Source organism: Aulonocara sp. 'chitande type north' Nkhata Bay, linkage group LG3, assembly GCF_057382095.1.
Source record: "Aulonocara sp. 'chitande type north' Nkhata Bay isolate Kocher_YH1m ecotype deep benthic linkage group LG3, A_spYH_male_GT1.1, whole genome shotgun sequence".
NCBI classification, from domain to species: Eukaryota; Metazoa; Chordata; class Actinopteri; order Cichliformes; family Cichlidae; genus Aulonocara; species Aulonocara sp. 'chitande type north' Nkhata Bay.
The window spans coordinates 17,634,133-17,646,532 of NC_141346.1; the positions used below are offsets into that span (position 1 = coordinate 17,634,133).

At 40.3% G+C, this 12,400-nt stretch overlaps 1 protein-coding gene and 2 long non-coding RNA genes across 4 annotated transcripts in view; 1 reads left to right on the forward strand and 2 right to left on the reverse strand.

Annotated features, from left to right (window-relative positions):
* The window catches only part of LOC147334274 (uncharacterized), a 15,422-nt gene extending 14,677 nt beyond the window's left edge, over positions 1-745 (reverse strand). Inside the window, exon 1 of the long non-coding RNA XR_015128429.1 lies at positions 403-745. This is a non-coding gene — a long non-coding RNA (uncharacterized LOC147334274). The remainder of the gene's footprint in view (positions 1-402) is intronic.
* Positions 1-12,400, forward strand: part of LOC147334275 (butyrophilin-like protein 2) — a 20,574-nt gene that overhangs the window by 7,565 nt on the left and 609 nt on the right. Inside the window, exons 2-4 of the mRNA XM_086286823.1 lie at positions 1,342-1,674; positions 2,032-2,391; positions 11,832-12,179. Of these exons, the coding sequence (XP_086142949.1) occupies positions 1,342-1,674; positions 2,032-2,391; positions 11,832-12,179 (1,041 nt within the window). The remainder of the gene's footprint in view (positions 1-1,341; positions 1,675-2,031; positions 2,392-11,831; positions 12,180-12,400) is intronic.
* The window catches only part of LOC147334276 (uncharacterized), a 24,226-nt gene continuing 16,307 nt past the window's right edge, over positions 4,482-12,400 (reverse strand). Inside the window, exons 1-5 of one of the 2 annotated variants that reach the window (XR_015128456.1) lie at positions 9,547-9,635; positions 7,660-7,758; positions 6,424-6,499; positions 5,578-5,711; positions 4,482-5,468 (exon numbers count right to left, since the gene is read on the reverse strand). This is a non-coding gene — a long non-coding RNA (uncharacterized LOC147334276). Of the gene's footprint in view, positions 5,469-5,577; positions 5,712-6,423; positions 6,500-7,659; positions 7,759-9,546; positions 9,636-12,400 lie in introns of those variants that run through there. The other variant, XR_015128455.1, reaches the window with a different exon arrangement.

Here is a 12,400-nt window from a genome sequence, read left to right on the forward strand (position 1 = left end):
CTGATTCTGATTCTGATTCTACTGCCATTTGATTGTTCTTATGAAGCACGATGTGGGTGACGTTAGTTCTTCATAGGATTGTCATGGCGGTGTTTTAGACAACTTGCGTTGACCTCCTTTAAAAAAAAATTATAATGAGTTTTCTTTTCCTTTCCAAATCACTAAATCAAATCCCCACGCAGTTACATTATATGTAAAATAAACTGCATTAAACTGAGTCCAATTCCTCGGTGTATGCTTCTCGTCGTGTCGCACAACTCAGCACTACGTACACCATTTTCCCCCACAAAGAAGCTCTCACACAAGTGAAGAGCGACACCAACCAGCGCAGCAGCCATGTTTGCGAACTGTAACCAGACGTGGCCTCTTTATAACTCTGTCTGTGCTCCGTGTTTTACTTACCCCGACATGCAGAGACTTTAAACAGTAAAAGCAGCTCATTTGTGCCTGATCCCGCACGGTGTTAAACATTAAGCTGTTGAAAGCAGCTGGCATACTCCGTTTTCTCGACGCTGAGTACTGAGTTTAAAAAATAGCTCCGATATCCACAGCCAGACCCACGTCGTCTTCGGGTACGGAACATCCTCGTTTAAAGCGTTTAAGAAAGCTGTTTTATCGTCCATTAACGATAACACAACCGAACTTCACCGACAGACGCCACGAAGCGATTTCAGAGACTGGAACGAAGGGCGGTTCCTGTCGATCCGATTACAGAACCGACAGTCTGTTGGAAGTACATACAGCCCTCCCCCTCCCATTTGAACGGAGTCGTGCGCGCGGACGAACACATTTGCATAAACAAAACGAAAACGGCAGGACAAGCGCGCTCACGCTACCCACTAGAAGAAAACAAAACAACGTTAAGCCCCCTCCCCCAGCACCTGCAGAGTTAAAACACAGGGTTACCTTGGATGCAGTAGCATAGCAACACTGGTTTCTGTAAAGTTTACCACACTTTAGGTGGTGCAAGTTTTTGTCCCTGTTCTGTTCTACTTAATAACCTCGCAAACATTACATTTTTCTGAGGACAAGAACAAAGACAACAAATAAGCAGTTGTTCAAAGGTGTTTGCAAAAAATACTTTTCCCTTTTTTTCCTAAATCTTTTCAGATTGTGTTTTTGTTTTATTTATGACACTGGGAGCTAAACACAAGTTGTTTTGTTTTGTTGCTTTATTGCTCTGAATTCTGTGGTTCCTTAACAGGTTTTAACAGGTATGTGGTCACATTTGTGTGATTCAACCAGCATAAACCAGAGAGCAGTTGTGTCTGTTCCTAATTCTAATTCTTGGCTGATGTAGAAGTGACTGTTTCCTCTCTGCTCTGTTGTTTCATCTTTCAGACCAAGAAACTATCACGGCTCAGTCTGGACAGGATGTCACTCTGACATGTCGAGCTCCAAACAACAACCTCATAGTTGTAGAGTGGAGAAGACCTGACCTGGGAGAAGTCTTTGTGTATCGCAATAACCATTTTAATTCGGATGACCAGCATCCATCTTTTAAGAACCGGGTGGATTTGCAGGACAGACAGCTGAAGGATGGAGACGTGTCCGTGATTTTGAAGGATGCGATGATTAATGACACTGGAACATATGAGTGTCGTGTCATGACTAAGAAGGAAAACAATATGAAGCTCATCAGCATCATCTACCTGAGAGTTGTTGATCCTTCAGGTGAGTGAGGGAGTGAGTTCAGTGTGTGTGAGCAGTTTAAAATCATATTAATATTGGGTTGATCTGAGTCATTTAAATGTGACAAATATGGAGAAAGAACATTACAGATTTCAAACACATCTTTACAAAGAATCCATGTTTAAAAAAAATGGACTTTTTTATTTAATCCATCAAAGGTTGGTATAAAGTGCCTGCAGTGAAGACCAAAGGAGACATAGTGTCGTTTATACCTGCTGCTATTATTATAGTTAATAACACTAAATCATACGTGTTGTTGCCATGACTACTGCACCTTGTGCTTTGGTGATGAAGGAAATTCCCTTTAACCTCTCTGCTCTGTGTTGTTTCCTCTTTCAGTTCAGAAAAACATCACAGCTGAGTCTGGACAGAAGAACGTCACTCTGACATGTCGAGCACCAAACAACAACATCACAGCTGTAAAGTGGAGCAGAGCTGACCTGGGAGATGAATATGTCCTTCTGTATCAAGATGGCCATGTCGAATCAGACAAGCAGCATCCATCTTTTATGAACCGGGTGGATCTGGAGGACAGAAAGATGAAAGATGGAGATGTGTCTTTGACTCTGAAGGATGTGACGACTGCTGATAGTGGAACATATGAATGTCGTGTCTTCCAAAGAAGAAACCGTGGGAAGAGAGCTAACCTCAAGACTCCCCCCATCAGTATCATCAACCTGAGAGTTGTTGATCCTCCAGGTGAGTGAGTAGAGTTGAGTGTGTGTGTGATCAGAGGTGAAGCTGCTTCCTGGTTGTTGATGTTTGTTTCTAAAGGTGTTGTTGATGACCTCACACCTGTTTCTCACCTGCAGGTCAGCCAGAAGACACAGAGCGGGAAAAGGATAGATCTATTGGGCTGAAAGTTGGTCTTCCAGTTGGACTTGTGGTTGTTGTTGCTGCTGTGTTTGTTTGTTTTTTGATCTACAGAAGAGTTCAGCAGGATTCATACCAGCCTCCACCTGAGCCTGTTTGAATAATCAGACCTTTTATTATTGGTTCTCTTCCAGCTTCTCAGAGGGGACTCTGAGCATTCTGGGTAAACACATTTGAGGATATCCTAAAATTAATTTCCACGACATCCAAAGTTTGATGTTAAGTGTCTGAAATTAGACTAAACATTTATTTATTCCAAACAATTTTTTTTTGTGTGTGTGTTTGAGGAAATTTAAATTAGTTTATATGTAAGTGAAACAGGAGCAAACTGAAATGTCACATGTGCCTTCACGAGGTGCCAAAAGAACAGTTTTATGAAAATTTAAAATGTTCTTTTTCTTTGGTATAAAACCTCAACAAACAGACCAGCAGATATTTTCATATTTAAATGTCCATTATAGAGCTTTTAAGAAGTAGAAAACTGTCCCAAAGTGAAAGTTGTGCCTTTAGCTCCTTACTGTCCGCTCATCAACCTCCATGAACACCAGCTGAAGGCTTCATAAGAAGTTTAGTTTAGCAGACTAAAACTAAACTTGTCTTTATACTGTGAGCTGTAGCTGCTACTTCCTGCTCTCTACTTCCTGCTCTCGACCTCCTGCTGAGCTAACGTCTCTTTAACTTTTAATATCAAACTACCTGCTGCTTCACTTTGAACAGATAAAACACTAATGTTTATATCACAGACGCTTCTAATGTTTATTTTATAAAGCTTTAAGCACTCCACGCACTTAAGTTTGTTATTGCACACTGTATTCAATATATTTATTTGTAGGGATGGGTACCGGTGTCCGGTGCCATGATGGCACCGGTTCTGACATAAACGGTAGTAACCAGACCGAAAAGCAGCGCACATTTCGGTGCTTTTTTTTTTTTTTCCTGAGCTGTGATACACTTTAGATTCTAGCCAATCATTTTATGTTTCCGAGGATAGTAGGCGTACGTACGTTCTTTAAGTCTGGCTGTACTTCACAGCATAATATGCAAACTCAGCAGCCTGAAACAAGTGCTTTAAGCTGATACTGTGATACTGTCAAAGGAGGTAACACCTCAAATCCGATGAAATACCTGGCGACGCATAGTGTTTTTTTTTGTTTTGTTTTGTTTTTTTTGTTTGTTTTTTTTTAAGCCGAGAAATGCGCCGTATTTGATAGCTTGCTGCGAGACCTCACACCGAGCACATTACTGTGTGTGGTGCCTGTTATCGGACCCGGAGTTGGCAACATCCCCCAAAAACCCGAAGAGGCGTCCTGGCCCCTAGCCCTGCCAGTGTAGCAGAAATGATGATGGCAGCAGCAGCAGCCGTTCTTCTCTGTGTGAGTAGCTTAATGTTGTTCGTGTGTAATTTACATTGAGTAGGCTAACCACGTTATTACATTAATGCATGTAAGGTGAACTAGCAAACACCATCATAGCTACATGCGGCTGTCTTCTTGTTTGATGGCAGATGCTCCCTTCACCCTGGCCAAAAAGGCTAAAGTGACCAAAGAAAAAGTGGAAAACGGCTAAACATGAGAGGTTTTTGGACAAAGTTTGTGTTCTCCATTCTTTGAGCACCGTTTAAGCACCGGTACCATTTCAAATGTACCGGTTTGGCACCGGTATCGGATAAGACCTAAACGATACCCATCCCTACTTATTTGTCTGAGCAAGAATCCTGTTTAGTTTTCATTCTGTTTTTATCACAAAACTTTCAGGCCTGTTGACTCAGTTCATGCAGTTTTCAGGACTGTTTTTACTGTAAATGTGCCTTCCGATGGTGTCTATTATTATAACGATTTCTCTTTAAAGTATGAATTCATATTGTATTAATTCAAAGTCCATCAGTACGTATATTTACCTTATATAATTGTGTTGGGGGAAAACTCTGTAAAAGACCCAGGAGAAATAAAGACACAATGAGACAAGATCACTTTTTATGCTTTAACGTGCACACGGGTAAGCTGTTCAGAACAACTCACACCGTGTACAGAGGCTTGGCACTTTTTATAGGAAAGACAGTGAGAACAGGATAAGAAAATACAAAACAGATAAAATAAACAACTCCATATGTGGCGCTAGTCTCGTCAGCAGAGAGCTGGGAGAAAGCTGTGAGAGATAAAACAATCTAAAACAATATGTCCCAAAACAGTATGTCTTTGCTGAGAAAGTCTAAAAGGATAATTCTAAACTAATCTAACCATAGACAAAGGGCATCCAAACAATGAACAAAGGGCCTTTGTACATTTAAAAGAAGGTAAAGAAACATAGAATCATTTTTTCCTGTAACAAATTGTATCTGCTGCTGCTCCACATGAAAAATTTTAATATTAGGATATTAAATCATGTTCATTGTATCTCACAGTGACACAGACAGCTGTGAACATTCCATTCATAATCAATGATTCATTCTTCTCTGAACTTTAAATAAACACATTAAAATACATTTTTCTTCATGTGGTCGTCTGCTCTGAGTCACTTTATAAATCTGCATCATGCTATATTTTACTCTTACTGTATGAAAACGTGCTGTGAGCGCTTCAGATATGACTCTCAGCTCTACCAGCCGTAATTTTTTTTTCTTTACTGATGATCTTTCTGAAAATGGTCGTCTGTGTGCAGATTCTCTGACTGGATGAAGACAGATGTCACAGATGTTCTCTTTATTGCTCCTGACAGATCATCAAACATCAAACTTCACAGTAACTAAGATTCATGTGTGAAAGTGTTCCTGCTGCTTTTAAATCTGTGGCTCACATTAAGTTCGTTATCTGCTCTGAAGAGGACTGAAGTGTGTTTGGGTTCACCACAACAACTCAACGTTTCCATCAGACGTCTTTATGAAACCCACATAACCACACGAGAACCTGCAGAGAAACCAGATCACTGCTGTGGAGACGACAGCACACTTAGAAATAACAGGAAATTTACTGAAGACATGAAAACACGGATTACATCTACATTTTAGTTACATACCATTTGTTATTGTCTTAATTTGTCAGGTCTGAGCTGCTGTGTGGACCAGTTAGAGAGCAGCAGCTGGATCCCAGTGGTTGGACTGGTGGACGACTTCAGTGAGGAGTCGATGACATTTGGCTCTGGTAGAAACTCTGCACACACAAACACACAGGAGGAGAATATAAGCACAAAGCAGAGCCTCTCTGTTCTCTTTATATACAGCAAAGCATCAGGACATGTCAGTGAACGCATCACAGTTACAATAATGTAACTTATTGAACTTTGACACATTTTGTGCTGGTGTGTCAGATCACAGCATCTGCAGAGACACACAATCTTGTTTTGATACATTTTAACTGCAGGATGAAAAATAAACTGATTAAATAACATCAAATTGCTCCATCTTAACAGGTTACTGGCACCAGAATATTTAGTGGAACTGGTGCTTGTGTCCCAGTCAGTGTGTACATCCTGAGATGCTGCAGCCACAAACCTGTTCACTGTTCCCAGCTCACACTTAAAGACGACTGAATGTTTGCTGTGAGGACTCCTCGATCCTGGGATGACCTGCCTGAAGAAATCTGGCTCGCCTCATCAGTGTCGTCTTTTAAATCCTTGTTAAAGACTAATATATAAACTTTAACTCATCTTATTCATCCAGCTGTTGGAAGTTATTCACTACATGACGCTTGAGTCTGTGTGGCCGTAGTTTGATTCATAATTTACTCTTTGCTCTTTCACTCATCGTCTCTGGGAAGCACTCGTAATGAGGGTTTGAAAAGTGACACAAACTTAAAAATAAAAGAACGTTTGATTGTGAGCAACAGATTTATGGTGTTTGTACTAAAAGAAGAGCAGCTGTACCTCTCAGCTCTGACTGTTTTTCCTTCTCTTTGACTGACGTCTTCAGTTCTCACTGCTGAGCCGACTGCAGCTGCATCTGCACAATAAAACACACACACAGGACGTCAGTGCACGATTGACTTTACCCAGAATCCTCTGCAGGAGAAAATGGAAGGTGCTCATGTTTAGCTGGATAAAGAAAAGTTACAGGAAGTCATGATGTCGCTCTGATGTTGTTCAGTTTGTCTTGTACAACATCGGGGTGGGATTAAATAAGTGTATACTTCTTCCCACTCCCTTTCAACATGTAAATTAATCAGAATGTTTTTTTGTATGTAATTTGTATAGTATTTTTTTCTCTCTTATTTCTTTTCTAAATGTACTTGTATATTGTTCACATGTTGAAATAAATTACCAATCAATCAAAAACATTTTTCTGAAGTCTCATATAAAGATGTCGTTTCTCTGTTTTCTTAACAAAGTGGATTTTCTACAACAGTTTCAATGATAAGAAACAAAATGAATGACATTAGTTATGGAGCCTTTGTAAAATATTCAGAGAACAAGATGGAAAAGCAATCAGTTACAGGAGCAAACATCATGTTGGCTTGAACACATATTTGTTGTTGAAGCTTCTCAGTATTTGAAACATGAAGTGGTCGCATCTCGCAAGCAGCTTCCTTTTATAAATATGAAAAGTAAAAATAAAAAAATGCCAAATTGAACAAAAATACAACTAAACGGATTCCTGAGTGATATTACAGCCAGTGTTCAAGAAGAATCTCTGCAAAAATGTCATTCTTTAATTAGTGGTAAAAACAGGGAGCTGCTGAGTGCCGAAATGACAGTTTTTGTGCACCTTAGCATATGCTACTTCCGGTTGGGAAACTCCTGTAGAGTGCTTTGTTTATATTCGCTCCTTGTTTACGGTCGGGTTTTCCAAAACAAGTCAACCAAATGGATGAATCAAGCGGCGATTTACATTTCTCTAGATGTCTTGGGCATTTACTGAATATGTTCATCGTCTTGTCAATATTTGTTTTTCCCCGCGCCTCAGAGCAAAAGAGAGAAAGCATTCAAATGTTATATTTCTCAGTATTTGTATAGTGGTCCCTCGTTTATCACAGGTGTCCAACAAGAAGTCAAACTTTTTGTGCGATGGTTAACATCTCCCTCTGCGTTTTGGGTGCTACCGCAGGTGCCTTTGACGGTGCAAAACATTTTGTCGACATTGATTTTGTTGGGGAGAAAACTTACTGCTAGTGATCGATGTAGCGATTCTGTCCTGTACAGGCGAGCTGGCACAGAGGAAGTCGACAATGATCTACAGCCGATCAGGACCCAGAACACAAGGCTCTGTAGAAGGACAAAAAAAACATGCAAATTTACACACAACAAAAAGAAAAATTCTGCAAAACAGCAAGGCCGCGAAAGGTTATAGCGAGGGACCACTGTAATTTTGAAGGCAAATGGTAAATGGCCTGTATTTATATAGCGCTTTACTAGTCCCTAAGCGCTTTACATATCCAGTCAAGCTACATTGTAGCCACAGCCACCCTGGGGCGCACTGACAGAGGCGAGGCTGCCGGACACTGGCACCACCGGGCCCTCTGACCACCACCAGTAGGCAACGGGTGAAGTGTCTTGCCCAAGGACACAACGACCAAGACTGTCCAAGCCAGGGCTCAAACAGGCAACGTTCCGATTACAAGGCGAACTCCCAACTCTTGAGCCACGATCGCCCAAAATAGGTAAGTCACAAAATACCCTTGGTAAATACTAATATATAGAGACCCTTACCAGCATCATTTATTTACTTTTTTTTTATATCCTGTGGCTTTTTTTTCACGGTTTGTTGATATGATGTGTAGGTGTGTACTTGACTAGCTGATATCAACATAATGGGGGAAACATCTGGGTTTGACTATTCTTCACCTGTAGTTTGAATGCTGAACATTTGCCTGTTTAAATCATAAGAACTGTCACTATACAGAGATGTGCTTCTGAATGTGGACGATGTGTCTTTTCATTTTGTAATGCAGTTCTGCTTGTGTTGAGTGATGTAAACAACCGATCAATCCACACTCTTCAAACGTTAAAATTGTTTTGTTTTTTTATGACACAGTAATGGTGAGTGTTCCCACCTTCTGCTCTTTGTAACTTAATGCAATCTTTGCGTTTTTGTATTTTGGACATGATTTTGTAGTCGATCTTCGCAGTAGCGATTGACTGCAAAGTAAAGCTACCGGAAATGTACAAACCCACATCCGGTCTCAAACCAGGAAGTTAGCATTTTCTCGTGCACAGGGTCACTTCACTTTTTCTACTTTCAACAGAGCATTTTATTTGCTGCACCATGGGACCTTTTCCTAGAGACAAAACACGTACAAACTCCAAAACCCATTTCTAGCTTGAACTGAACTTCCAAAACAGAGCTACTAGATCACTTAAATTACACAATTGAAAGCATGAAATCATATGTGTATTGTTTGTGTATTTATACACAAGCATTCATATATAGTCAAATAATTCAAAAAATAATAATGTTCATTTACCTGTTATTACCACACACCAAATCAGGTCGTTGGTACTTGCTGGCTTGTGTAGCCACTAGGTAACAAAAGTTCAACACTGCGCCCAGCATCCTGGAGCACTTCTGTTGTATTTTGTACGTGTTTTGAGTTTTTATGTGCTTCTGAGTTTTTGCGTGTTTTGGAGTTTATATGTGTATGTATGTATGTATGTGCTTTGTCTGTAGGGGCCACCGTAAATAGACTTATATTTATTCACTCCACATAAAATGTAATAAATAAATCATATAATACAAAAATCAACTATTCACATTTCAACTTTTAACTATTTAAATTTTCAGCTTTTTCCTTTTACAAATTTAAAGTGAAACAACACAAAACACTGCAAACCACAACACAATTAAATACAAATTATAATATGAAAACAAAAAGAAGATGCATATTCTCTGTCATATGGACCTGCATGAATAAGAGCCATTTCGTTCGCGACCGACCCATCACTGGTGCATGGGCGGGGATTTCAGGTTCGCCAGTCCTGCAGTCTAAATGTGACAAATGCAGTTTCCGTCACCCAAAATATTTAAGCATGTACTTATTTACATCATAAACATACCTTGTGCCTTTATCAAGGGGGCTGCTAATAAAAAAATAAACTTCCATAAGCTCCATTACAGCAGCCGCACCAACCTCTCCCGATTGGCGCCAAAAAGCCGACAACAGTCATACAGGAAGTCCTTCAATAGCGTCAGGATTCAAAACGGAAGTGGGGTAACTCGGTTCAGTCCCATTCTGGGTCTCTTCCAATGTAAGCGAGACAGTGAATGATTGACAGCAGCCTTATCAAATCCAAGGCCAAGATAACAAAACGCAAACCGGTGTGCTGTACTGTCAACACACCGGTGCACCGGCTCTTCCAACATAAACCCGTTCGTGTAGTCTGACTGTGCTTCATGAAACATGTTTGCTGTAACATCTCCGTGGCTCTGTTGGACTTTACTGTCTGTCTCCGTCGTGGGCTTTACCTGTGCGGGTGAGTTTGATTTTAAAATCCTAGCGATTTATTTCTTACACGCTGTGATGCGCTGTTAGAAGTTAGAGCTGCTTTAGTTTGGGCTGCTCACAGTGAGGACGCAGGTCTCCTGTCAACAAAAGTCTTCTGTCATGTGAGAAAGTGGATGTTAGTTTTTAGATGTACTCACACACGTTTACATAACAGTTTGTATAATGAAGCTGTGAAGAGTTTACTGTATAAGAAACAGTTTATAACCGCATTACTCATCCTCACCTGTAGAGGCAGCAGCTGGTGCTTTCATTCACTTTAAAGCGGTGTCAGACAAACATGGACAAACTGCTCTAAAGGTTTATTATTATTATTATTATTATTATTATTATTATTGATTCGTCCTTCCGACACTGCTGATAATAGAAAATCTACATTTACTTCAGCCATCACTCCTTAAATCCCCTCAACTCTGTACTATTAACATGACTCACTGATGCCCCTCTGAGTGTAGATGGAGCGCATGCATAAAAACAGTAGGAACCTGGGTGACACTGCAGTGTAATATTAATGCAGTACATGTTTCTGTTATGACTCCTGAGCACGATTGAGTCAAAATGTTGATAAAAAATGTTGAAGTCTTTGATAGCAAATTTCTTTCTGTAACAATGGAAAACACAATCTAATATAAACATGTACAAACTAAGGAGAAACATTTGTGTTGTGTCCAGCAATACATTATTTGCATTACAAATCACTGTGTGTACTTCACAGTTCATTTTATTGCCACATTTAGAGGACAGTGGTGACGCCTGAGGCAACAAATGTAAAAAATTTCGTCAACCTTTATGTGAACTTCAGAAAACAGCAATCGGGATCGTTAATTAAGATGGATGTAAAGAGCACACTTCTGTTTTTGTGGTCAAGTACCTTGAAGTCCATGGACATCATAAAATATAAAACTGCACACATCATGTATAAACACAGATATAACGTTACCAGAAGATCATTGTCATATAGAGATAAGCAGTGTAGCCACATTTACCCATAATGAAATACTTTGGCTCGTGCTCCTCAGCTTTACATGAGCTTATAGAGGTATGCACGGTCCGGACAGTTTATGTCTGACAATATTTTCACGGACCGGCCTTTAAAGTGTTGCAGATAAATACAACAAAATAAAACCAGTACCGCTACCAAAGAAGATTTATTCATAACACACGGCAAAAGACCCAGGAAAACCAAGTTAACAATAAAAAACGATTAAAAACCCTGAAAACCATCAATTTCCCACCCAAGCCTCAACTCTTGTGGACCGGTACTGGGACGGGGGGTTGGGGAGGGCTGTGCTAGTTTACTAATGTTCAGGCGACGTTTGACACAGAAAACTCGTTGAAACCTGCTTTTGGAAGGATGTGAAACAGTGAATATAATCAGATAGTAGATCTAACTTACTCCCGAATTAGAGCTGTCATTATATTTATACATAGATGTTTTTATTTAGAGTGCATACAAGTGCTAATGATGGTGGTGAATGGAGTATGGATCGTAGTGTCGGGACCGATAAGCATGTGTATGTTAGTTTGCACATGTGTAAGTGTAGTATATGCAGGTGAGAAAATTCAGGGCAGAGTCTGTTTGCCCAGAAATGCAGATTTACAGAAGCTGGAGTTGAATATTTATTTTGAATATTTTGTACTTTGAATGATACACTGGCACAAACATGTATGTGTGTATTTGTGTCTGTGGTGTGTCTGTTGACCATTTACCCTGATGTGCTGGACCCAGCGTGTATACTTCTCTGCCTGTAGCTGCTCACTCTGATTGGCTGCTGTAAAAGTGAACAGTTATACTCAGACTTCTGTATCCTCTCTGCTTTGTGTTGTTTCCTCTTTCAGACCATAAACCTATCACAGCTGAGTCTGGACAGAACGTCACTCTGACATGTCGAGCTCCAAACAAGAACATCACTGCCATAGAGTGGAAAAGAGCTGACCTAGGAGAGGAATACGTCCTTGTGTATCGGCAAAAGCACTTTGATACCACCAAGCAGCATCCATCTTTTAAGAACCGGGTGGATCTGCAGGACAGACAAATGAAGGATGGAGACGTGTCTCTGATTGTGAACAATGTGACGACTACTGATAATGGAACATACGAGTGTCGAGTCTACACAAGAGGAGAAAATCAAAATAATGCTCCAGAGACGCTCATATGCAGCATAAACCTGAGTGTTGTTCCTCCAGGTGAGTGAGTAGAGTTGAGTGTGTGTGTGATCAGAGGTGAAGCTGCTTCCTGCTTGTTGATGTTTGTTTGTAAAGATGTTGTTGATGAGACTTTGTAGAAAGCAGCTGGTCTGAGTGATGTGATCAGAGTGCAGTAGATAATGTCTGACAGCAGTTTGAAGAGGAAATGGATTCTGTTCTGTTCTTCACTCATCACCTACCTGACAGCTGACACCTCACAC